Source organism: Trichosurus vulpecula, chromosome 5, assembly GCF_011100635.1.
Source record: "Trichosurus vulpecula isolate mTriVul1 chromosome 5, mTriVul1.pri, whole genome shotgun sequence".
Classification (NCBI taxonomy): domain Eukaryota; kingdom Metazoa; phylum Chordata; class Mammalia; order Diprotodontia; family Phalangeridae; genus Trichosurus; species Trichosurus vulpecula.
Window position 1 is genome coordinate 308,112,835 of NC_050577.1, and position 27,357 is coordinate 308,140,191.

The 27,357-nt window shown below is 46.1% G+C and overlaps 1 protein-coding gene across 1 annotated transcript in view; it reads right to left on the minus strand.

The window, feature by feature from the left end:
• TBC1D22A (TBC1 domain family member 22A) overlaps window positions 1-27,357 on the minus strand; it is a 323,593-nt gene that overhangs the window by 189,434 nt on the left and 106,802 nt on the right. The window contains exon 8 of the mRNA XM_036761386.1: window positions 19,237-19,351. Coding sequence (XP_036617281.1) covers window positions 19,237-19,351 — 115 coding nt within the window. The remainder of the gene's footprint in view (window positions 1-19,236; window positions 19,352-27,357) is intronic.

The following is a 27,357-nucleotide window of genomic DNA, read 5'->3' on the forward strand; positions in this document are numbered from 1 at the left end:
TGTGATTCTGGGACCCAAGGATTAGCAAACAGCTGTTGGAGACCAAATACCTGCATATATTCTTGCTCTCACCTCTACGAAATGGCTTAGCCATGGTGAGAAGTAGGTCAAACAATTCTCTTCCCCAAGCCCTGAAAGAACGTGGTTACTCAGACCAACACAACAAGGTTATTCAATGCCAAATACTTGAGTTAGCTCACCTAGCTGAAGCTAATGAGATCCATGTCCCAGGATTGAGCCCAGCTACCTAAGGCTCTATGCCACAGATGAGGTTTATCTTACGACTGACAGCCCATCACCTCGAGGCTACTGATCACCTGTGTGATGTGGGGAGGGCCGAGGGGAAAGGGCAAGAGGGCAGCAGGGAAGAAGCAATAGTATAAGCTTGTTACCAATGCCAAGGAAAATCTCCCAAGCAAACGGCTCAAATACGGCGGGGTGGGAAGCATATTTTCTATCCACAAGGATGGCGGCACATCGTTATCAGGATCAGCTGCTCATCATGCACGGCTCAGCTCGAGTGTCACCTCCCCCATGAGGCCTTCCCTGATCTCTGACCTGATCTCACCATTGTTAGCACCCCCATCCCCCACCAAAAATCTTTGAATCTCCATACATGCGCTCTGTGCATGGGTTGTTTCCCGCTTAGACTCGAAGCTTCTTAAGGGAAGGACATCTCTGGTTCATAGCAGCCACTTCATAAGCACATACGGAATGAAACATTTATTTGTGAAAATGTTGTGCCCAGCTTCTTGGGTTGTTAAGTTCTTTAGAGGCAGGAATGACCTGGGTTTTCTCCATCTCTGAGTCATCCCCAACCTGCCCAAACACCGGGCATCCAACAGTGGGAACTCAGTGTTTGTCGCCTTGAAGTGAATGAGAACCCTCCCTTCCTAGGCTTCACTCCCTGCTACACCAGTTCTCAGCCCTCACTGAGACCTCTAGTTCCCTCACCTCTTTCTCAGTCCATTCATTCCCTCTACTATGTCCTACTTTCCTCTCTCTCTCTCTCAATCCAAGAGTGACTATTCTACTCTATACTTTCTTCTACATTCCAATCCCTTACTCCCCTTCCCTTTTGCCAGATCTTAGCCCCAGATTCCTCCCACCAAACCTCAGCCGTGGAATAGCTCCTATCTTCTTCCTCAGTTTCTACTCACAAGCTACTAACTGGTGCTAGAGGAAGGTTCACAATCATGCTGATGGGGTACATTCCAAATTCATGCTATCCAACCTCACTGGAACAAGGCTATCCTTTTAGTCTTCCCTAACCAATTTCCTATCTCACTCCCCTCAGAAGCTATTCCACACTTTCTCTTCTCTTTTCCTTCTCTTCTCTCAGCCCCACCTTCTCCTCCTCCCTCCATTTCTTTCTCAACTGAAGACTTTACCCCTTATTTTAGAAAAAAAATAAGATCATTTAATAGGGGTTCTCTCTTCCCATTCCTTTCATCTCAAAACCCCTTCATATCATCAAGGAGTATTGACAAGAGTTCAACCCAAAGAAGTGTGGCTGATAAGAAATGAAGACACGGCTGACCTGGAGGCTTTGGGAGAAATTCTTTGCTCTCTAACCCTCCGATCAGAAGGGAAGAAAGCATTGAGGGTAGCCTAAATGTGGATAACTCCTAGATTATATATCAAGCCTTGGTCTCTCTGCTTAGCCTCAATTCCAGATCACCAAATACCTACTGCATTTCAAACCAGATGTCCCAAAGACATCTTAAATACAACATAACTGAACTCATTAACTTTCCCCATAAACTCTCCCTTCTTTTAATGTTTCCATTTTCCCAGGGTCTCCAGTTCATAACCCTAATATTTTCCTTGATTCCTCCCTCACTCTTACAATCAGTTGCCAAATCTCCCCATCTCTACCTTCACGACACATTTCACATCTGCCCCCTTTTCCCCACTCACACACCACCCACCTTAGTTCTGGCCTCATCACCTCTCACCTAGATGAACTGGACCATTTCAGTCCATCTTATAAACTGCCAACCAAGACATTTTCCTTCAGAGTACATCTGACAATGTGATTCTCCCTACTTATTCCATTCCCCATCACCTTGTTTGTCTTGGATGCCCCCCACATAACCTCAGCCTCAGAGAGTCCATCTCTTCATTTAAAAAGCAGCTCAGACACCACCTTCCACATGAAGCCCCCACAGCTGCTACTGGGCTTCCCCCTAAAGCACCTTGTACTTAACTACTCTGTGTACATTTATATTTAGTCACTTGATAGTAATGCTGTACATATTTACATGTATTATATTTAATATATACCATAAGACACAAGCACACATATATGCACATATGTACACACATGCATAAGCACGCGCGCGCGCACACACACACACTATTATATCTACTTTGTCGCCCCCATTCAAATGTGAGCTCCTTGCAAGCAAGGATTGTGTCCTTCTTTATATCTGTATCCCCAGTACCTAGCTCACAGTAGGTGCTTCACAAACTCTTGTTGACTGACTGACTGATTCAAATGCTTTGTTAAAGTACTGCAAATACACCTGATGATGGAAATTCAACGACTCTCTCTCATTAAAGGTACACACAGAGCTAGAAATTTCTTAATTCTTAAAGGTGCGTTCATCGACAAAGCGGAAAGGTTAAGTTCCTCAATTCCAAATTCTATTTTCTCATTTCCCGCAGGTACAACCCAAGAAAAAGTAAAACAATCCATCATATGGAATTATTCTCTACCTCAAAAGTCAACGTACTCACTTTCAGCTTTTGTTAACTAGAAAACAAATCAAATTCTCCCATCCATCCTTCCCTGAATATAGTCTTTTCTTTAAAAAAAAAAATAAACGCAGCGATAAAAAAGACAATTTCTTCATTCTGCAAACACCTCTTTGAGACAAAGCATCCAGCCGACCTCCAGCAAATTCAGAACCAAGGAGTGAAAAGACTTTAATTGCCAATAACAACATATTTAAAGGTTCAAAGATTTTTAAATGCATTCAATCAGTATCAAATAATTGCTTCCTGAAAAATAAAATGAACCTAATGTAGTAGCTAAGGATAAAAAGAGTTCATTTATTCTCTACTTTCCCATTAAAACCCTTTCTGGCCTCAGCAAACAAATACCACACTCATTACTCTGCATTTCTCACATGACAGTCTACACGTCTAAAGTCTGTTTTGATTTTTTTTTTTTTTGGCTTTTGCCTTCCAGTTTCTCAGTAGAGACCCAAAACTGTTGTCAAGAGGAAGAAACAACCAATTCCCATTGCCTCCTAGCCTGGGGATTCGGCATGTTCTCTCAGCTCCTCCATCTCAGGAAGATGGGGTTCATCAGTCCCAAATGTGGAGCCCCCATGGCAGCATGGGACCAAAGCCCAGGCCAAACAGCAGAGTTGCTACAGAGCACACACCTCTCCTCATCATTCCATTCACTGCAATGAGTTTTCTCTTCCTTCAACATTCCTGGCCTAAGACCTGTAGAAGGGGCCTGTACTCCACCCCTTCTCCCATTGTCCTCAGGACTCATACTCCATTTTTTCCACCAGTTCCCATGGCCCAACTTCCGTCCAGAGGTGGTTAATGTACCTTTCAGTGAAGTCTCTCACTCCCCTCACAGACCAACCAGCTCCTAATCTTCACGAAGAAATTAATTTGTCCTCATCTACAACTCTGAAATAAAGTTATCTTGGACAAACAATTCATTTTTCCTGGTAATTCACTTACCCTTAAGGAAAAATTTCCTAAGTAATTAAATTGATTTTTTTATCTCTATTTAGGACACACATGCACTTAGAAGAGCAAAGTAATAAACAGCACATTTACTCAGCAAGGACACCTTAGGGAAGCTGGCAATCCAAGGGTTATGGCAAGATGCAGGAAGAACGAGACTGCTTAAGATAAGCCTTGCTAGACTCCAAAGCCCTGCTCGTCACATCCTGCTTACTGACTGACATATGCTGTATACACTATATTCGGAAGGATTTCTTGGGCAATGTCTGCATCCAAAAAGCTGTTAAATATTTATGGACCTTAAATCCTTCTTACAAACTATTCAATTCTCATTATTAAAGGGAGAACATAGATGTATGACATTCATAACACATCCAAATAACCTAGAGAATGTGACTCTGAAAGTAACTCTAATCAACCACTGCACAGTCACTAGAAGTTCTGAAAAGGGACCAAAAGCAGCAGGAGAATCTCCGTCACTGGGTCAGACAGTCGGCAAATCCTTCCTGTAAAAAGCTCAAAGGCATTTTGAAAGAAGAATAACACAAAAGTAAGTTTCCTAAAACACCAAAGTAAAAGACAGTTTGAGTACTTTGGGAGGCGGGCAGAAGTGGCTTGAAGGAAGTCTTATAAAAGCAGAGAGGAGGAAAAGATGGAATTATGGCTCCTGGAGATGGGGGGATGACAGAGAAGAGGATCTTCATATCGATATATGGCAAACACCCCCAAATGAGAAGCAGCCAAGAACAGAATATGTCCCCACAGCTCCATGCCTTCTTCTCAGAGGTGGGGCTCACTGAGGCAGCGTGGAACATTATATTTCACCCCACATATGATGGGCCTTGGCTACGTATTGATAACCTGGGCTTTCCCCCCTTCCTTTTTTCTTTTTTGTGACAATGGGCACCAAGGCGTGGTGGGGTGGGCATTTATTCCAACATAAGGTGATATGAAAACAAAAGCAATCAACGATTTGATTTTATTGTATTTTTCAAAAGACAAGCGCTTCCTCCCTGGAGGTCTGGCAGCAGGGATGGCACACCCCTTCTGAGGCGATGTTTCAAAGCGGGTTCAGGCCAGCGCCATGAATTCTGACTCAGCTATCAGTGCAACTTGGCAACTTCTATGGCTCTTCGCAATACCTGAGATTCTTTAACATCACTGCCACCCAAATACCCAGAGGAACATGTACTCAGAAAAGAGACGCAAACGACACAGAAGATGAACCTTGACCATCTGGCCCCAACATGAGCCTCGCTTCCCAAGAATTGTCCGGGGCCTTCGGTACTTCTGACCATCCCCTTCTTCCTAGATACTTTCCCCTTCCGTGGCTTTGGTGAACCTGCTTTATCCTGCTTCTCCTCCTACCCACCAGATTGCTCCTTCTCAGTCTCTTTTGTGGGATCACCATCTCCATCCACACGCTCTGCAAGGGCATCCTCTCAGGCTCTATGCTGACCTCTCTCTCCTTTTTTGCTCTTGCCTAATTTGGTGATCTCATTAGTTCCCCTGGGTCCAAATCCTACCTTTATGCAGATGAATCAAAACCAACACCTCAGGCCCTAAACTCTCTTCCAAGTTCCAGTGACCACTTGACATTACTTGGGCATTCTGTGGAATAAAAGCCAATGCAAAAAAAAAGGAAACAGTCAATGATAGAGGGGCTGTGGCAAGGCAGGTACATGGATGGCCTATAAGCTGTACCAACTGGTCTGTTTCCCTTTGGAATTCTAAAAGAAAAGTTACTATGTTCTCCACGCCTTTGATCCAGCAATCCACTGCTAGACACATACAGGAAGTCAGAGACAGAAACAGGAGGTCCAATAAAGACCCAAAATATTCATAGCAGCAATCTTTATGGTGACCAAGAATGAGAAGCAAAGCAGGTGCCCATCAAATGGGGAATGGATTAAAAAAAAAAACATGACTGAGGAAAATAATGGAATTCTCTTTTATTGAGTTTTTTTTTCATCTGTTGGTTTATTAGCACATAATTGTGTAAAATAGTTAATTTCCTTTTGGTTCCTCTTTGTTAGGAATTCTCTTGTATTGGGGTTTTTTAAATATTGGCAATTGGTTTTCTTCTCTTTTTAAAATTTACCAATTTTACTACTTGTTGCTCTCCCTCCAAAAAAATGCCCTCCGGTTTGATTTATCCATTTTGTTTACTGCTTTCACTTTTCTTAATCTCATCTTTGATTTTCAAAATTTCTATTTTAGCATTTAGATTTGTTGGTTTTCTAGGTTTCCCTAGTTACACGCTTAATTTATTTGTTCTTTAGCTTCTTTGCTGATGAAAAAGTTTATGGATAAATTTTCCTCTAGGACTTCATCTATTTAGAGTACAGACTCCTAGTCTGTTGACCTGGCTTCCCTGGCAGGATAGTTTTGCCACTGCCTGCTCTCCTGGTCTAGATGGAGTTCACAGTTTCTCTTTGGAGTGCTGCTCCCCTCCCCGCCCTCCCCCCCACCCCCGCGTGCAAAAAAAAGGTTTGCTACACTGTTTCATTTTGTTGTCTTCTTTGATAAAATTATCAGTTGCTTCTATAATTTGTTTTAAAAGTAAATGATAATCTTGACACAACAATTCTTTAGAAATAAATTATTTAGTCCCCATTTGAATGGGAAACCCTTTCAAAGGCCTTTATTTTAATTTTCATTGAATTCTGATCACGTATGTTTAAGATTTCTGCTTTTCTTCATTTGTTTTGTGGGATGTTATGCCCACAATAGTTATTTTTTGTAAAGCTGCTTGCACAGCTAAAATGTTTATTCCTTTCTATTCCCACTCAATAACTGCCAGAAATATGTCATATCTAACCTAAGGCCTATCCAGATCCTTCTTTTTTGTTCATCTTTTTTGTAGGATTCATCTAGATCTGAGAGCTGTATACTGAGGTAGCCAACTATCACTGTTTTATTTTCTGTTTCTCCTAGTAATTACTTTTTCTTCAAGTACTAAGATACTATGTCATTCAGTACATGTATACGCACACACACACACACAATTTCATTTATATAGTGCTTTTAAGAGTAATGTATTTTTCCTGCTTCTTAACTATCCTATTTTTATTGTTATCTCGTCTGAGATGATTACTTCTTTGAGTTTAACTAAAATATAATAAACTCTGCGCTACCCCTTGTTTTAACTGCATATGACTCTTTGTTTTAAGAGTACTTCTTGCAAACAACCTTTTGTTTCATTTTCCTTTGTAACCCATCTTGTAGGCTCTTCCATTTCATGAATAAATTCCTCCCATTCACAGTTGTGATTTTTAATTGTGTATTTCTCTTCATTATATCCTCTTATATTGTTTCCTGTCTTTGCTCCCCAGGCTCCTCTTTAAAAACAAGAAGGTGGTAAGTAAGAAGCAATGGGATCAATCCGATATACTCAAGGTCATCTGCTTCCATCCCACTGCCTTCCTCTTGGTTTAGTATTTCTACACCAAATTCTCATGTATGTGCATATGTATTGTGCATGTGTGTGCAAGAGCATATATGTGTGTGCGTGCGTGTATGTGTTTAGCTCCCATTTGTCTGGTTAGATAAAAGATTGAAGTCGTGCTCATTTCCCCATCCCCTTTGTTCCTGCCTGTCTCTCTCACTGTATCTAGTGGAAAGTAGCATTGTGAGCCCTAACAGGAGCAGTTATTTATGAGTTCAAGGAATATCTGACTTATAAGTGATAGACTCCCAGGCTTTGTTTGGTCGGCAAACTGAGGATCCTACATACGGAACTGGTAAGCTTCTCTTGGTTCTCACCTCACTTTCTTGGACTCCGGCTTCTCACTCCCATTTTTTACTCTATCGTGTCTGCGCTACTGGCCAGGGGAGGGTCCTCTTTGATCATGCTGGGTAGGAGGCGCTGGTCTTCAGAGCCTTCTGAAGGTTCCCAGTTCAGAGTTCTGTGGAATTCTGTCCCCACTGGGACTTTCCATTGCGTAACCATCAAGCCTTATAGGACTCTAACCCCAATGAAGCTCCTCATCAGCGTCCAGGCTTCAGGTGCCCCTGCAGCATCTGTTTAAAGTGCTGACTCCTAGTCTGTTGACCTGACTTCGCCTTGGCTTGCCTAGAGGACCCCTTTGCCACTGCCTGCTCTCCTGGTCTAGATGAAAGAGTTTACAATTTCTCTTTGGATTTCTTGATCACTGTTCAGTCTGGTGCTCTTTTGAAAACCTTTCCAGAGTATATGTGTGAGAGTTGGGTTCTTCTACAACCTTTCACCTGCCATTTTGACCAGAAGTCCAGTTCCCTGAGATCTGCCATCATTTCCAGCTTTCTGTCTCTACTCCTGTATCCGTGGCCGACGCTTTAGGGAAACTCCACAATCCTTCCTAGTCCTAACCCAATCTCCTGCTGGATGGAAGTCATCTCAGCCTCATTTGGAAGTGTACATACCATTCTTCACACCACTCACCTGGCATGTATGTATAATGCCTAATCTCCCACGTTCTGTGTGTAGGATCCTCAGTTTGCCAACCAAACAAAGCCTGGGAGTCTATCACTCATAAGTCAGATATTCCTTGAACTGATAAATAACTGCTCCTGTTAGGGCTCACAATGCTACTTTCCACTAGATACAGTGAGAGAGACAGAGAAGAAAGAGAGAGAGACAGAGACAGAGAGAGAATCTGTGAGGTTTCCTCTGACAAAACCTCACTCATCACTTCTCTTTTCCAACCCCACTGAGCTGTCCTTTTCAACTCCACAAGGAAAAATCACCTGTTTGTATCACAAAGCACTCACTCACTCGGCCCTACTTTTAACTTTTTTTCCCTCATTTCAAAGGTAGTATTTTTTTTTTATTGATTTTCATTTTCAGTTGGCTTCTTTCTGATTACTGTTTCAGATAGGGAAATTATCACCTCAAAATTCATCTGTTTCCAAAATGTGCCCCAGGGTAAGCTCTTCACAGAAGGGCTCTGTCTAGACTGCCCTGGGTGAAAAGAATGATATCCTAGAAATAGGAAGTTAGAGCATGCCGCTGTTCTCTGTTCCAAACTTCCCCTACATCCAGATTGCCATCAGGGACAACATCTCTGACAAATGGTCGGTTCCTCTGCCTCTGTGAATTCCCCTAGTGACAGGAATGTCTTCCTCCCAAGGCAACCTAATCTTTCTTTTTCTGATAGCTCCAATTGTTAGGAAAATTTCTCCGTCTTCTTGCTATCGATTTCAAACCTCTTCCCTAATTTCCCCTTTCTGTTCCTAGTTCTTACTTGGAGCCAAGCATGATCATTCTAACAACTCGCCACAATGGAAAATGCCAGGCTTGCAAACTGCTGTCAGAGTAAGTCAGACCCCTGTTCCACAGGATACACTCCCCATTCTTCCGCATTTTCGTGAGCTTCAATCTCAGCAGATGAACTGTACTAATGTCGCTCCCAGATCTGAGGCTCCAGCTACCACTGTGGCCTCCAGCTCTCTTTGGACCAGCAATTCAGAGAGCCTGTGGAGCATGGCTGTCATCATTAGCTTAAGAGGCCCACCAGGAGCTCCGGGCATCCCCTCCAGAGCAAGGTCACTAAAGTTTCTAGTAAATAAAGATCCATCTTCAAGAAGGTTCCCCCCAGTTCCTGGGCACCAAGGCAGGAATCCGAAGACTCTCTGGATGACTTCCATTACCCAATGGCTCCTGTGGACAGCTCGGCTAGCAGAGCATGAGCCAGGCTCTCCATAATTACAGATCTCTGTCAGGCTTTGGACAAAAGCTGTCAGCTGGCTAGCTCCTACTCCCCACTCAGCTCTCATACAAAACAAAGAACAGATGAAACAGGAAGCTGGCAGCACTCTCGTGAATGGGAGGGCCCTCAACCTGACAAGACAATGCATTCTTTCCCGTGGCTCCCACAGTCATGCACCCAGGGAGTGAGGTGCCTTTCAAATGATGCTGTGTTGATGTTTTGTTTTGAAATCTGGCTGGCTGTGGGTCATTTATTTTGATCAAATCTATGAAGCTATGCTAGAACTTCCCCTTCAAAGTGCTCTCCAGGGCAGAGTAACAGGGTGTTTTGTTAACCATTCAAACCTTAGGCAGTGACGTTCCAGAGAGAGCAGGTTTGTTTTAGCTTTAACTTTAATTTTATGGAAAGACATTAAGAGAACAGCTACAAGTCTCCTGCTTAACAGAATCACTGGCAGCTCCCAATCAGAACCAGCCGCCACCAGGTCCTGATGCCAATGCCAAGGGGTCTAGACTCAAGAGGCAGAGAGAGCGAGTGAGCCAGGGGAAGGGGAAGGTGAGTGATTCAGGCACAAACAGTCATTTCAGTGATGACAAAGGCTCTGAACAAAAAATGCTCCCTCTGGCTTCCCCCCCCCCCACCTCCACTGCAACAAGACTGCTCAGAAGTTGTCCACTGTCCCTTCTCTGGTGGGGTTACTTCATCCTGAGAAAGAGGACAGACTCCAGGGTAGTACAAAGCAAGATGTCTGTTTATAAAGAAAGGATTTATTTACCAGGAGTCCAGAATTAGGACATTGCCCAGAGGTCCACTCTAGGGGCCTACCTAAGGCGGGGCTGTTTTACTTCCTCTTAGGAAAGCACATCGCTCTGTGAATGACCTCAAGCTCCAACTTCCAATCCCAAAAGCCTAGAAAGCAGCAGGAGGGTGGCTGTCTTGCAGACAGAGGGAGGAAGCAAGTTCAAATCTGAAGCCTGAGGGACTTTGGGAGTGGGTCTCTTTTCCTCTCTTGATTCCTACAGAAATGAAGTGAAGGCCCTTCCAGGTCTGAACTATGATCTAAGAAAAAACAGCCACCACCTAACACCCTGGAATCACACAATCTCAGAAACACTAAGACCAACAAATAATCCAAAGGGCAGAAGACAGATGTGGCAGACAGAGGAGGGTGAACCACATTTAACAACAAGGACTGAAAACGATCAGCCAGGTGCACAGCGCTGGGACATTTCCAGCAGTGTCTGGATGGCCACATTCCCTTTGCCCCTGGATGGCCCAGCAGCCTCCGGCCTCTCCTCCACACAGCCTGAATCAGATACACAGGGCCACTGCCCCCTGGCTCCCTACTGCGCCTCCAGGAGTAAAGGGAAAATCTTCCAAGGCCTTCCTAATTCGGCTCTTCCTATCTTTCCAGGCTTCCTAGCCCCAGCTCCTCTCCAGGCCGGGATCACTGGCCTCCCTGCTGTTCCTCCAACAAGGCACTCCATCTTCTACGTCCCAGCTTTTGTTGGCCATTCCCCATGCCTCTTCATCTCCCCCAGGTTGCCCAGCCTCCTTCAGGTCCCCTTCCAGGCCCCACCATCTGCAATAAGCCTTTCCGATTCCCTTCATGCCAGGGCTGTCCCTTTCTGTAGCTTCTTTGTACGTCTTCTCCCACATTAGACTGTGAACTCTTCAAAGGCAGAGGTTGTATTTTGCCTTTCACTGCATCCCTAGAGCTTCTTAGCACAAGCCTGGCACAGGGCAGGCATCAATAAATGCTTACTGATTCGACTTTTTACATTTAAATCTGATACTCAGACTTAATTTACACTTTAAAACTAGGCATGTCCTAGGGCAGCTGGGTGGTGCAGTGAGTAGAGCACAGGCCCTGGAGTCTGGAGGACCTGAATTCAAATCTGACCTCAGACACTTGACACCAGCTGTGTGACCTTGGGCAAGCCACTTAACCCCAACTGCCTTGCCTTCTACTCTCCAAAAAACAAAACAAACAAACAAACAAACAAAAAAACTAGGCACATCCTAAACAGGCATTTTGTATTATAAAGCTTAAAACTTCATGGAGACTTTGGGAATACTTTGCCTTTCTCCTGCACTTGCCCCAGCGCACACCCAACCCAAGCCTTCATCAATGGCCTTCAGGGACCCCTGGGGTCCCAAAGATGTACCACCTGTGAAGCTGCCTCCCCGCCTCACACCAGTAAGCCTCTGCACATCTAGCAAAGCTCTCCTTCCATGAGACAGACAGATAACCTCAGCATTGGGCACTCACTTGACAACCACTCATGAGGCCAAAACAGGCAGGGCTTACACCCTTTGGGCACCATCATGAGGCACTGGGAAATGCCATATTTTCCCCACAACACAGTGATGTGACGTGAAAACCGACCTCAAGGGAAGCAGGACCAACAGGCAGCATCAGCCCCAGCCTCCTCCTGTCCCCCATGGAGAGATCGTTAACAAGTCCAGCTAAAAAGGGTTTTTCCAGGAATCACAGAGCTAGAATTCTATTATAAAAACCTCGATTACCACAGGGACCCAATTTCTATAAGAATTTAAAGCAAGATCCCCAGAAAGGCCAACGTACCTGGAGATAAGCCAGAGTTGGCAGATCAGGAAAAATGACTTAAAATGATCGCAATCTGTACATTTCAACTTTACTCTCCCAAGCTAGTGTGTTCTACATAATGCAAGAACTGTGGGACCCCTCTGAAGGTAATTAATTCTATGATTCCAAATTGAAGGCTTCTCAGGATTATCTAAGCCATTCCACATCTGACAGATGAGAGAACTGGAGGGGGAAGAAGGAAATAAATGACTGTCACATGCAGAAGGAAGCAGCAGCACTGCCCTGACATTTAAGTCTCAAGCCTCCAAAGGCAAACAGCATTTATTAAGCACCTACTGTGTGCCAGGCACTGCACTAAGCACTGGGGATAAAAAAAAAAGAAGCAAAAGACAGTTCTTGCCTTCAAGCTCACAATCCAATGATTTAAATCAGAGGTGTCCAACCAGATCAAAATGGAATTAGCAAACATTTAGCAAAATAAACAAAAATACGATAGAACACAGATAAGGTTACTATATGATTTTCTAAGTCAACATGTGGCCTTCAAGGATCCTTAAGTATGGTTTAGTGGCCCCTTTCTAGTGAGTTTAACCCGGCTGATGTAAATGAAGGCACAGGTCCTGAGTTCTTTCTGCTAATGCACCCTGCTGCAAGGATGGGGGGTGGAGGGGAGAAGAGGGGCAGTCATGCAATACCAGTGAGATTCAGGAAAACACTTCACGGCCAGAACACGACTGAGATGAGGCTGTTCCCCTGCCAGCTAAGCAGAGGGGCTCCACCTGGTAAACCCCCACTGCAGGCCCTAGTCCGTTCATCATCCTCTTGTGCCCCAATCCTGGAGCCCTGGCAAGGCTTATTCACTCTCTCCTGGTCATCTCATCACCTCTCAGGAACTCCAAAGGACCAAGGACATCCACACCTGGGTCTTCAGTCTTGACCTCCTTCTTGAACCATGATCCTGCACATCACTTGCCTATGATCAGGGCCAAGATATCTTTTGGAACAGCAACATCTCCCCAGAGATGCCACCTGGTCCACACAGATAAAGGAGGGAGGCTGAGGGCCTTGTGGGAATCCCAAAGGGTATGGTCCGAAAAGGCATGGTAGCAGAGATGAGATGTGACCCTAGGCCCTCTAAGGCAAGATCCAGAGAGTGTCTCAACTCACCGCATCCCGAGAGGATAGATGATCTCCGCCCACAAAGACACCCTGGCTTCTGTAGAGGACAGCTGTAGCCAGAATGGACTTTGTTTTCTTTGAATGACTCAGCTCGCCTCGTTGAGCTTCCCTGGACGCTGGGGCTTGCTCTTCCGGGGCAGGACCAGAGCTTCCTGTGTGATGAGTCGTGGCGCTGGCTGAGGGGAGGTGTGTTAACGTGGTCTACGCTGGGGGAGGGGCCAAGTCAAGAACCAATTGGCCCTGGTCATTCAGGCAGCGCTTGATGATGTCAAAAACTCTATAAGAGGGGAGAGGACAGCTTGAAGATCCTCCTTTCCTTTTCCGGTTGGAGCCAGAGACACCTACAGCCGAAGCTGAGCTGCCGGTAGCAGAGCTGACTAGAGGCTAGTGGGTAATCTTCTTACCGTAGAGGGGAAGCATGTATACGATTTTGCCTTATACCATCTCGCTTCTCTGTGGCCTCCTGGTTACTCTTATAAGGCGGACTTATTGGGCCTGGAAGCTTTTGATGAAAATATCAAAATGGGGACGCTGGTTTGTGGGCTTGTTATTGTGGAGTGTAAATACATGCTTTAGTTCTCCTGCCTTCTGCCTAGAGAATTCCTTATATCCTGCGGTTCCAGACCTTTTAGGCACATATGAGATTCTCTTTGAAATCATAAATTCTGCCTTCCTAATATAACAGCCCAGCTCCTCATCCCTCAGGTGTAGCTTCTGGCCTCTTAGCCAATCTCCTGCCACATCTCATCAATTCTCTCAGCCAGCCCTTCCTCTCTATTCCAATGGTGTCACTCTAGTCAGCTCGTTAGCATCTCTCCCTCAGACTAGTTAACAGACCTCTAATTGGTCTCCCCGCCTCTAAATAGTGCTCCACGGAGCAGTCAAAGTGTTCTACCCAAAGCACAGCTCTAACCCACCCATCCTCCGGCTGTGGTTCCTCGGTGCCCTCACTCTTCAGCTTGGCATTCAGACCCCTCACAATCTGGCCTCTCCCCACCCTCTCTGCCTCTGGCTATTCCTTGATTTTGAGATGCATCTCTCATCTCAGAGGGGTCTTCACTGGCCTCCCAAATAGGCTTCTCATACCTAGACAGCCCTCATGCCTCCTCTCAGAATTCCCGCAAGGCAGGGCTGGTGTCCTCTATCAGGCAAGGCCATTGCTGACCCTGCCACTTTTTACTTTGCCTTAGAATTGTTTCTATAAGCATGGATGCTCCCCCAATAGAAGAGAAGCTCATTGAGGACAAGGACTGGCTTGGTTGGGTTCCCTCTGGATGCCCAGTCCAATGCAGATCCAACCAAATACAGGCTCCCCAATTCTGATGAAACAGTCACATTTCTGAACCCGATCAGCCCACACATTGCAGTTTTCCTGGAGGAGGGGATTAATCACAGGACCATTTTAGGTGCTTAACAAACAAGCTCCCTAAAAGCTGAACAAAAATGAGATGCTAATGAAGATTAGGAGCAAAGGTAAACCCAGGGGAGCCACACGGCCTAATGAAGAGTCAGCCACCCCCTGCACAGATTACTGCTGCATGTTAACCTTCCGTACAATACGTCCACTGAGAACCTTTTCCTATCGCACAAAAGAGGGATAATGCTTTTATGGACAACAGAATCTTATCAGTCACTAGGACAGAAAAAGAGAACTATGGAAACATCTCAGCCACACAGAAAATGAATGAAAAGCAAACAAGGCCAGCTCCAACAAAAGCTTCAGAAAAGACTCATTTATCAAGCTCATCATCTTGGAGCTTTTCTCTCCTTTCCTGTCATTCAGGCTTAAATTTACAGCCGATAAAGGGAAGGCCCAAGGCCCAGCTGAAATCCAGTGAGGGTCAATGCTCCGCCGGAGCTGTCCATGGTCCCTACAGCTTGTGGATTGACTCTCCTCCCTCCAGACAACTCCACCACTTTGCCCCTCTTCATGGACCAAAGGCCAAAATATTCTCTCAAGAAAAATATCCACTTTAAGCCACTAACTGAGTGAAGGGAGCATAAAGACAAATATTTCTTCAGTGTTAGGCCAGAGACGGGACCCAGTCCAACCATTTTCCACTTTTAAAAGTAAATATTAAAAAAAAAACTAGACCTGGCATCAATTAGAGCTGCTTTGAGGAGGAGGCTCAAATGTCACATCGCACCAGGATCCCCCCAAAGGACCGTCTAAGTCAGACACCCCATGAAAAACATCAACAGCCACCTGCCCTGAAGAACTGGCCAAAATGGTCTCTGCATTTCCACAGCCAAAATTCCACCAAGACAATGCCATTGCCACCTAAGATGATTCCTCATAACCGTGGTGGCTCAGCTTCTTGCTCTTCCATTCCATAACCATGTCAGTGCTCGTCAAAGAGATTCTGACACTGTGGCTTTGGAAAGTTAAGCTGACTCGAACTGTCTCAAGGGCCCTATCATTCCTTTTCCAACAAAATGCTATGAGAAAGCACAGAACTAAGGGTTGGAAGAGATCGCCAAGATCCTCCAGCCTGCCACATGACCCAGGAAGCCTTGCTGTGATGTCCTCAACAGGTTTATCTCATGTCTGTCTGAGCAGTGGCAGGGACAGGCAGCTCACTCCCTCACAGAGGTCCTAATTCCACCACCCAGGAAGAAGAGCCTGCTTAAAGGGAGGTAAAGCAGTAATTCCCACCCACTTGCACCAGCTGAGACAACTTTCTGGAGCTCCCAACTCAAACCCTTTCACAAGAGAGACTGCGTCTTCCCAACAAGCGCTCTTCTCCAGGGGAAGCAGCTCAGCTCTTCCAATGATGAATCACAGAAAACCGCACACAGTTGAGCACTTCTCCAGCTGGGACACCCTCTTCACTCTTAAGAGTGGGGGCCTGCACAATTCTATGTGTTCTGGGCAGAACCCAGTGATGCCATCACCTGCGCTCCTCAGTGGCTCAAGACAGTAGCCAAGGCTGGCCCATCGCAGAGCTAGCCAGCTTTCCTGTGAACTTTGAAATACCAAATCTATAAAATCCAATTCTTCAACGATAAACAACGCAGTCACTTCGTCTCACAGTGTCTGACTTCACCAGGCAGTGGACCTCCTGCTCATAGCAGTCAGCTCCGGAGGGCAGAGCCTGCTTCCTTACATCTGTCCCTCTCTAGGCCCAGCACCTGACAAGGAGCCAGACCCACAGCAAGCCCTCCAAGAGCCCTGGTGGACTAATTGGCTACCTAGCCTAGCTTCCGGAAGCACCAAGAAAGCACCAGATACAGCCTGTTTCTGGTCCAATGGGCCCAGTGACATCAGGCTTACTCTTCCCTCTTCATCTAAATGTTCCCCACCGTTCTCCTACTTTCCCCAATGACGGATTTCTAGGTCAGGTAGGTACCATCTCAAGATACAAGGGCCCCCACCATGCCTTTCTTAAACGAAGACCTTAGCTTGAGTGATGGCAAGAAGATCATGTGGCACCTGGACCCATCACTCCTTCCCCTTTCGGAGGAAGAAACAAAGAGTTAAGGATGCTGCTGCCCATAGTTAGATCCCGCACAGGTATAAATGACAGAGTCAGAATATGAATCTTCCATCTCTTCTGGTCAGGGCTGGGAGGGGCCTGAGAACAGGGGATGTCAGGGCAGGGAGAGGCCTGAGAACAGGGGATGTCAGAGCAGGGAGAGGCCTGAGAACAGGGGATGTCAGAGCTGGGAGGGGCCTTAGAACAAGGAAGGTCAGAGCTGGGAGGGGCCTTATAATGTAAGGCCTTCCATTACCACATTCCAGCACGAGAACCATCCCACCAACTTTCAGTGATGGCTACAGCATCACAGTCATTGCCTTAAATGAAAACTGTAGTTTCTTTTTATTAACCACACTGTGCATTGGTATGCCAACATCTTAAGACATCAAAGTGGTTCCAAGCCTCCTTCCCAGATATCTTCTCTAGTGAATGATCTTCCCATTTCCCCACACCCAGTCTGAATCAAGGCATTTCTCTGTCTCCCCATCCAGGCTCAGGATAAAGCCCTCTTGGTGTGGTTCCCAACACATCATTCCATGTCCCAGTGAAATGCCTTCTGCCTCTTGCCCCCATCCTAGTGCCTGAAGCCTTAGTCCACAATACAGGATTCTCTTGGGTGATACCACCTATTGTCCCAAACTCATTTCACCTTCCTTTTTCTTCTAAATTCTGCTTGTCTCAGTCAATGCCAGTAAGGCCTGAGAAAACACTACCCCACCAATGGCGCTGCCAAAGCTTCCCAAGGTTTCCAGGCACTGGAGGCTCCTATGGAGGCCACTGATTTGATCTCTGCTGATCTAATGAACCTGGGTGAGGGATGGTCCATCTTTAACATCTACTCCCCTTTCTATTCACCATAACAGGTCTACAGATTGCTACATCTGGAATCCCTCAGTGGGTGTCACCAACTACAACTACCAAGCTTCTCTTCCTGGAGCTGGTAAAAGGATTCTTCAAAGCCTAGATTAATTTGAATCTTCTGCTGAATGGCACTTCGGGGATAAAATAAGAAAGCATAACAAAAGGAGTTAAAAATGAACCAAACCATGTATTGATGCAAATACCCACTTCCTTGGGGGCAATCCATAATCAATCTAATTTTCTGCCCTTTGTAGGTCTGGTGAATAGCAGAATGAAAATGGAGGTTCAGGGAGAGACCAAAGGAAGAGCAATACAAAGACTTTTACTAGAGTTCGGTTTGGGTTGATTCGTTCCTACTGAGGCAGGAGTGTGTCCATGACATGCCCAGGGTCACCTACCAATGGAGAGCCAAGCTAGCTCTCTAGTCTCCGTGTGAGTCCAAAACCAGGACTCCTTCCAATGTCTCAGGGCTGCTTCGACTATGCCACAAATGCCTTAGTCCTCAATTTCTTGAAAATTCAATTATCCAAAATACCACCTTCCTCATGCATTCTGAATAGCTGAAGATTACTGGAAAGAGATCCAGAATGAGACTATGTAAGGCAAGAAAGTGAAGTTAGCAAAGTCTAAGAAGACCAACAAGTCCTATTCCAATCAGTTTGGACAAATGAGAAAACTGAACAGCATAATGAAAGACGGAATTAACTTTAATGGCTATCATTCACATACGAGAACATGGGGCTCTGCCGCATTCTTGAAAGCCAAGGTCAAGATGGGAAAGCCATCCATCCTAAATCAGTCAACGAGCAGAGACAGCAATGTGTTTTACACAGATTTTACAAAATGCTATCTATATATATATTTCACTTTGTTTTGAATAATGCAACCCACACACAGAGGGGACAAGAAGCTATTTAAGGCAAATCGGAAAACCACATCCATTTTATCGGCCCAATTTTTTTCTTCCACCGGACAATTAGTAACACAGTCATGTTCTCCTGGTCCCATCCTGCTGCTATCCAGGCAAGGCATTAACGACCACTTGGGTCTCACAATGTAAGTTGGTGGTAAAGTAGTTAAGACCAACTTATTTACCACATTAATTAAATGGTCTGTTTAACATGGAATATCAATTCTCTAATCACATCTCAGCTGAATTTCTTATTTCAATTAACAACTCCAAAGTCTACCAACAGAGATCCTACTGTTCTAGGATCATTAAGAACATTTTCATTATCTGTCAAATGAGGGCGAGAGATTCAGAAATCGCCAGCGCTCTCAGGAGTAGCCTCTACCCTACTTAAGAGATGATTAGGGAGAAAGCAGCAGCGGCGGCGGCTCTCATTAGTTGCCTAGCAATGAAAAGCCCTCCTCCGGAGGAAGCAAGGAGTGGAAGCAAAGTGAGAGGTGGTGCAGGGAAGGGGGTTTCAGCCACTCAAGGGTAATCTGTCCTCTGTTAAATGGAATCAATCTAGCTTAGGATAAGAATGACAGCTGGACGCCACACGGAAATTAAAGTGGTAAAGCACACACAATAGCAAAACAAAAGCCACCCTCCAGCCCTGAAGAAGAACATCCAGGGGACAGCAGCACCAGAGGCGGTGGTTGGGGTGGATCAACAACGGGGTGTGCCAGACTCTGGTGCTGAGGCCTTCCCACCCCTCCATGGCCTCCTCCCCTTAGCACAGAATAGGGCTAAGCAAACACCTGCATCCAAGCAGGGACAGCGATGACGCAAGCTTACCGATGTGTTCACAAATGAAGACCACGAAGAAGGGGGTGACAAGGTCGTTGATTCCCTGAACATAGCCACTGGCAGGATGACGGATGGCCCAGATAAACAAGATTCTTTCAAAAATCTGCAACAGAACAAACAGACCAAGAGGAGAAATGAGGACTGTGCACAAGTGGACCCTATAAATGAATCCAACTCAGCAGTGTACTGATGCTAATTCCAATTAATTGGACGTAATTATCCATTGCTCCTTAATGAAGCACATAAAATCCCCAACAGAGGCTCCTGATGTGCAAGGATTTCTGGGAGCCTCTATCATGTTTGGGGGTAGCTAACGTCCAAATTTCGAGTCACAAGAGCAGGAAGAGAGCCAGCTCTCTGTCCACTGGCAGCCTTTATTCACACTTGTTTACCCTACAAAACCTCATTCTCCTCTTTGGTTTAAAATAAATAAAATAAAAAAGGATTAAAAATCTTGGCCTGGCCCACATGGGAGCACACCATGACGCCCCATGTGTCAGCTGTCTACACTGTCATCATGATCATCAGGACGTCCGGCTGGCCAGACACCTGGGGACAACACTCCCTCCACTTGCAGGTGAGTGCCAGCAGGAACAGCCCTGCCGGCAGACAAGTCCACCCCAGGAACAAGCGGGAAAGCCAGTCTTTCGACTTTGGCCTCAGCCAAACACAAGGTGAGTCAAATGCTCCAGGAGTGACAAGCACTTGAATCAGCTCCAGAATTCACCCATTTTTCAGCCCTGATTAGGCTGGGAGCTTAACCAAAGTAATATGGGGGCATGAAGCTATTCAGGAAATAAAAGTTTTATTTAAACACACACCCACACAATACTCCCTTAGGCATTTCTTCACTGGAGAACCAAAGACCATAAAAGATCCAGCTGCAGCCAGAGAAGAAATGAAAGAGCATGGGGAACTTTGTAACTGGCTGCTGAGTCCTCTGAAGCATTTCTAAGATCAGAACCAGATGATTATATCTGGCCCCAAAGTGCACATGTTGTATGATGACACAGGTTTTCTACACCACACAGATTTACATGCAGGCACACCTAAGGATGATCTGGGCATGCAAATGGTTTTCGTTTTAAGCATCTTCTTCAGATAAGCACCGACAGGGAAGAAGTTCCAATCGTAACACCCTCAAAGTCACAAAGAGCTCTCCGGGTGCTTCCCTCCCGATGGCCAGCCCAAGAGAGTCATTCCCCCATACAAGGAATCTGGGCTCAGAGAAAATCAATGGCTTGCTGGTGCTCACATAGCTACTAAGTCCTGAAGTTAAGACTTGAACCCAGGTCTCCTGATAGACAGGCCAGAACTCTGGCCCTGTCACCAGCCATACTGACTCAGAGGCTGCAAGGAGCCAATAAGGGAATCCTAGGGAAGCTTCCAAGACCATGACCCTTCAGATGTGCAAAGCCCCTTCCTCCCAAGGCCCTTCAGAAGAGACAGGCAGGACACATAATCTTACCCCCAATTTAGACAGGACAAAAGCTACTCCCCAGGGGCTAAGTGGCCCGGTCAGCAGGACTAATACACGAGGCTTCTTTCTCTTAGGTCCCACCTGGGCTCTTTATCTCAAAAGGCAGAAAACAAGCATTTGCTAACTAACTGGACCCTTGGAAACTCCATCCCAAGGATGGAAGCAAGAAGGCAGGCCAAGAGTCCTGGCAATGGAGGTAGGAAAAGGGACGATGGCAGAAGGTGTGGAAGGGAGCCAGGTGTAAGAAGGAGCCTCAGGTCATGAGGAGCTGCCAGTGCTTGACCCTAGGGACAAAGGGGTGCCAATGGGCCACAATGGGTCCCGCAGGAGGGGAGTGACATGGTCAAACCTACAGGTTGGCAACTGTGCAGTGAGAGATAAAGTAGGATTGTGAAGAGGACACGAACAGGTGGTGTTACAGACATCGAAATGGCAAGATATGAGACAGGCCTGGGTATGTGGGGCGGGTGTGAGTGAGAAGAGTAAGAGCGAGCCTTTGTGTAGTGCCAACCATGTTCCAGGCACTGCGCTAAGCAGAGATGAATTATCATCTCAGCTGATCCTCACATCAACCCTGGGAGGTAGGTAGCATTATTATCCCTGTTTTACAGATGAGGAAACTAAGGCAGAAAGGTAAGTGACTTGCCAGAGGTCACGTTGCTAGTAAATGCCCGCAGCTGTATTTGAACTCAGGCCCAAGCTCTATCCACTGAGCCACCCGACTGCCTCTAGAATGACAGCAAGGCTGTGAGCTGCAGTCATTGGAAGATGGTGGCTCCAATGGACAAAAATAGGGAAGATCAGAAGATGATGAGTTCCGTTTTGGATACGCTCCATTCGAGATGCCCAGGGGACACCCCATCCAGGACAGGGTGTGTTGCTCGCTCAGGAGAAAGGCCAGGGCTGGACACAGCAACCTGGAGTCACCAGGAGAGAGTGTCCAGGAGGACAAGGTGAGCCCGGGTCCAAGGCTGCTGAGGAGTCCAGCAGGGGCAAGCACTGAGGTCTGCAGATCCCCTGGGAGGAGAGTGAGGCTCCCCAAAGGGCCACCTGAGGCTGGGGATCCAGGCTCCTCCAAGGCTCCTGATCTCCCCCCAAGTCTCAGGTCCCCAGAATGTTTACTTAAGGGGACCCTGGGCAGGCAGCTCCCTTGACTCAAGGCCCAATGCACCCCAAGCAGAAAGGGGGAAAACGCCAGGAAGAAGGCACAGAAATTGACGGACAGCTGATGTGGCCACCAGGCCAGTGGCTCCCATGCTGCTTCCAACCATCAACTCAGAGCCTGCTGGTCGCTGGGAAGTCCACAGTGCCCACCACCACCCCAGGGCCCCAACCTTCTGGAAGCCTGCTGCTGAGAGGGCAGCCGGCCCCCACCACTGACATAGAGCCTAGGCCTTACACACTTGGGGAGCTGCAAACGTGGCTGCACAGCCCTAGAGGGTGACCTGGGTGAGTCCTCGGAGCAGACCCACAGAATAAGAAAGCCCTCAGTGGACACTACACAAAGCCCCTCCAATGCGTGGGACACAGCCAAGCCATGGAGAACCCTCAACCTCTACCAAAGAGTGCAGACTGCCAACTTAGGTGCCCAATAGCGAAACGTTAATTACACAATATTCTTACCTATAGGCGCAGCTAGGGGGTGCCATAGCGCACAGAGTTCGGAGCCTGGTGTCAAGAAGACTGATCTTCCCAAGTTCAAATCTGACCTCAGACACTTATTAGCTATCTGACCCTGGGCAAGTCACTTCACTGCTGGCCTCAGTTTCCTCATCTGTAAAATGAACTGGAGAAGGAAATGGAAAACCAGTCCAGTGTCTCTGTCAAGAAAACTCCCAGTGGGGTCACAAAGACTCAGACACAACCGAAAAAAGGGCTAAAAACTAACAAGAAACTCTTACCTATTCATTAAAGCAGATCCGAGAGACCTCTGTTTGCCAGACAGACCAGGCCAAGTTACAGAAGTATTTAAAAGTAATGAAACTGCATTTCTATTTTCTTAAATAAATTCAATAATTCTGATCAAGACAAAGGCCAGCCATCACCGCCTAATGCAGAAGCGCTGGACACAAGATGGTGAAACACTGGCGGACATGGCAATATGCGAATCTGTTTAGCTTGGCCATGCAAATCTGTTACAAAGGCTTTGTTTTCTGGTAGAGGGTGGGAGGGGGAGAAAATAAATGCTTGTTAACTTAAAAATTTTAATTTAATTTTAAAAAATATATTCAATAATTCCACATTTTGTGTTATTTCAGATTGGCTTTCAACCAATTAAACCAAATTACTATTTCCCTGATAAAACCAAAAATAAGATAAAAACAAGAGTCTAGGGAGAAAGAAAACAAAATCTTTAAAATCTATACCTGCATGTGTATAGTATTCTATAGAATAAAAAATAAACAAGCCTATACAGGTGGGTAGGGGTAAATCCCCCAAGGCTTTCTGGTTCCTTCTCAATAACTAACAGGAGACTGAGGAGACGATGATGATGGTGGTGGTGATGGTGGTGGTGATGGTGTTGACAGTGATGATAGCTCAGTTACCCACAGAGAACTTAAGCAAGTGGCACAGGAAAAGCAGCAGGCTGGGGGTCACAGGACCTGGATTTTAATCCCCACTCTAACTCAAGGACCTTGGGCAAGCACCTTCACTATGTAACTAAAGATATCTCCTCCATTAGAATTAAAGCCATCTGAGGGCACGTAGTACTTTTGCTTTATCTTTGTAACCCCAGCACTTCGCACAGGGCCAGGTACACAGCAGGTGCTCAATAAATGCTCAGTGACTGAATGGCTTTCAGAGTCCTCTGCTGTAAAATGGAGGCTGGGACAGTTGGGCTAGAACACCTCCTGGGTTCCTCCCAGGCCTAAATTTTATGACTGATTTACTCAGGAACATGACCAAGGAGTGAAGGAAACCCGATTTCAGAGTATGCTCTGGATTGAGATGTTTTACTTAATGAACACATCCCTGTGGCCCAAGTGCCTCTCCTGAGGCCAACTCTGTGATCATTGTCCCAGAACCTCCCGCTACACCCAGGACAGGTAGCCCATAGTCTGAGTCTGAGCATTGTGGGCAGGGAGGAGGGTGGGGGTGGGAGGATGACCTCCAAGAGCCGGCTCGCACAAAGGGATTCAAGTTGTCTGGTCCTCATTACCTACGAGCCACCTGGGGTGACAATCACAGAGGGTCACTTCACTGTGGGACACCCCTGCAGGGACTCTCACCTTCCTCCTCCAAGCTCTCAGCACCCACTGAGATTACACTGCAGCAGCAGAAGACTGCTGAGGATGCGGAGAAGGAAAGAGTAAAAGATAAGACTGTTGTCCTTGACGCTAAATCAAAACCTTGGCCAGGGATTCGAAATGTTTTCTACTGTAAAACAAATGGTTTGTCTCTCTCTGCATCTGTCTCCGTCTCCCTCTCTTTCTCTCTGTTTCTCATTTTATTTATTAATTTATTTACACTCACTTAATAGCCTTCCTTCCACTTCCTCTCTCTTCCCCAATTAAAAAAGAAAAAGAAATTGAAATCTGGATGACAGAGATGTACTGTCCCTGCTGGCTGTGCCCAAGAACATCCCCTTCCTTCTGCATTTTCATGCCATCACCTGTCCAGGAGGTGGGCAGCGTGCTTCACCATCAGACCTTCCTTTAAATTGGGCTTGGCCACGCACTAATCAAAGGTCTCGACTCCTTCCAAGGTTTCTCTCTTTCCTTTGCTGTTCCAGTATAAATTGTTCTCCTGCTTCCAGTCACTCTGCCTCAGTTCACAGAGGCCTTCCCAGTCCATCTCATCCCTTTTGGGGCACAATAATGCATCTGCCATAATTTCCTTAGCCATTCCTCAGGAGACAGCATTCCCATAGTTTCCAGTTCTGGCCTAACACAGAAAGGGCCATTATCTTTGTGCATATCTGTTCCCTTCCTCTCCCTAGGATCCCTAAAGGATATAGGTCTGCATATGTGTTATGGGTTAGTAACTTTGGGGGCAAACAGCTAGCCTAGCATGCCTGCTTTCCTGCTTTCCTCTTCCATCAATTCTGCCAAGCTGATGGGCAGGGAGATGGAATTTCAGAGGAGCTTTAATTTAAATTTCTCTAATTATTAGTGATTTGGAGGACTTTTTCTTCAATATGATTGTTAAAAGCTTGGATTTCTTCCTTTGGAAACTGTCTATTGATAACCTTTCCTCATTTATCATCTGGGATGGAGCTCTTATTCTTATGAATTTGAATCAGGTTATTCTATAGCTGAGAAATGAAACCTTTAGCAGAAAAATTTGCTATGAAGATTTTTTCTTTCCCAGTTTCTTGTTTCTCCTCCAATTTTAACTATATTAGACATGTCTGAGAAAGTCTTTTTCAATTTCACATCATCCAAGGGGCAGAGCCAAGAAGGAGGAGAGGAGCCAGGAAGTTGCCTAAGCTCTCCCCAGTTTCCCTTGCAAACCACATCAAATGAAGGCTCTAAGTGGATTCTAGAGAAGCAGAACCCACAAGAAGACAGAGTGAAACAGGTTTCCAGCTTCAGATAACTTAGGAGGACTTCAGAAAAGGTCTCTCACTTGCGTAAAAGGGAAGCATGGCCCAGCACAGACGGTTTCCAGGCAAGACAGTGGGAAGCTCTTAGCCGCAGCATAGATCAGCAACCAGGGCCCTCGGTCCTGGCTCAGCAGGCCAGCTGTGATGCCTCCAGCCCCAGAGCAGAAGGCAAACAGAGCCCCAGAACCCTGGCACAACAGGCGTGACTACACCAGGCCACCCCCAGCACAGTGGGAAAGCCACAAGCCCCTGAGGCCCTGGTGTGTAAAGCCAGTGACCAGACCCCTGGCCACCAGCATAAGAAGCTTGGGACAGTGGCCCCAATGCCCCAGGAGCAGAGCTCAACTTTAAAAGTCACAAAATAGGCTGAAAATGAGCAAGAAACAGAAAAGATCCCTGACCACAAAAAGGGAAGATCAAAACACAAACTCAGAAGAGGATAACAGCGTCACACTGCCTACATATGAAGCTTCAAAGGGGAAGATGAATTAGTCTCAAGCCCAAAAAGTCTTCTGGGAAGAAGATCTGGGAAAAGGATCTTAAAAAACAAGTAAGAGAGGTAGAAGAAAAGTTGGGAAAAGAAGTGAGAGTTACACAAGAAAATTATGAAAAAAGAGTAAACAGCTTGGAAAAGGAAGCACAAAAACTGACTGAAAACAACTCCTTAAAAAACAGAATTGGCCAAATGACAAAGGAGGCACAAAAGTGAAGTGAGGAAAAGAATTCCTTAAAATGAGGATTAGGCAAGTGGAAGCTAATGACTCTCTGAGACACAAGAATCAGTCAAACAAAATCAAAAGAATGAAAAAGCAAAAGAAAATATACACCACCTCATTGGAAAATCTGACATCATCCCAAATGTTCCTTCACCTTTGGTGATCCTCTCTCTCACTTGCTTGGTCTTGAACTCTTCCTCAGCCACAGATGGGAAAAGCCATTTCTTCCTCACTCCTCGACCCGGCTTCCAAGGTTATCTTTGACATGTACACACTGAGTATTCATGTGGAGCTTGGCTTGGTACATGGCATGACCCCCAGCCCAGCTTCCCAAGAAGTTTTTGTCAATCAAGGAGCCCCATAACTGGAGCTCTGGGGGTCATCAAACACTTGAAGACTGTGTTCACTGTGTTCTCAGTGCCTGATCTATTTGTTCCCCTGCTCAGCCTCTCTCTCGGAGCAGGGCTCCACATTTTGGTGATCCTTGTGTGGTAGACTGCTCTGAGATCTGGCACCCAACCCCCATTTCTTTGGTACTGTTTCTCAGTTGACATAAACCTCACTCATCATCTTTGCTCTAAAACTACAGAGAGGAAAGACCGCCACTATTTCCACACGAGCTGAAGTACTGATAAATGGCTTATTCAAAACCACAGGGCATACGGATGATGGGTTCAAGGATTCCTTGTCTCCAAGAGCACATAAACAATCGTTACTCATTTATTTGCTATTCACTTGGACAGGTCAACTTAAGGACTCCTCCAAAGGCCAATTCCAACACCTCTTGTTGACATTAAAAGGAATCTAAGTTTGAGGGAGACAACATGGCACAGTGGTCAGAGGGCTGGAGTTGGGGTCAGGAAGACCCAAGTTCACCTAGATAATAACTGAACACACTGAGGGAAACTGTATGGAGAGGAAGATGTGGGGAGTATACGGAGAAGACCAGAGGGCATCCCCACAGACTGGGCCAGAGAAAGGTGATGATGGTGGTGATGAATGAGCAAACAAGCCAAGGGAGAAAAAAGAGAGAAATGATGGCAACCAAGAGAGAACAACGTCCCACAAGTCAGGGAGAACAGACTGCCCATGAGGATGGGATGACATCCATGTGGAAGCCTGCCCAGAAATCCTTAAGGAAGAGCACTGAAGCAAGGCCGTTGGATTCGGCCCTTGGAGAGCAGATTCAGACCAGAGCAGGGTCGGAGGCTAGATGTCGAAGGATGGAGGAATCAAGGGAGTATAAGATGTCTGAGGGCAAGGATGGTTTGGGGGCTGTCTTTGTAGTTCTAGTACCGAGGAAAGTGCCTACAACACAGAAGGTACTTCTGAAACAAAAAATGAAAGGGCGGGAACTGAAGAAATAG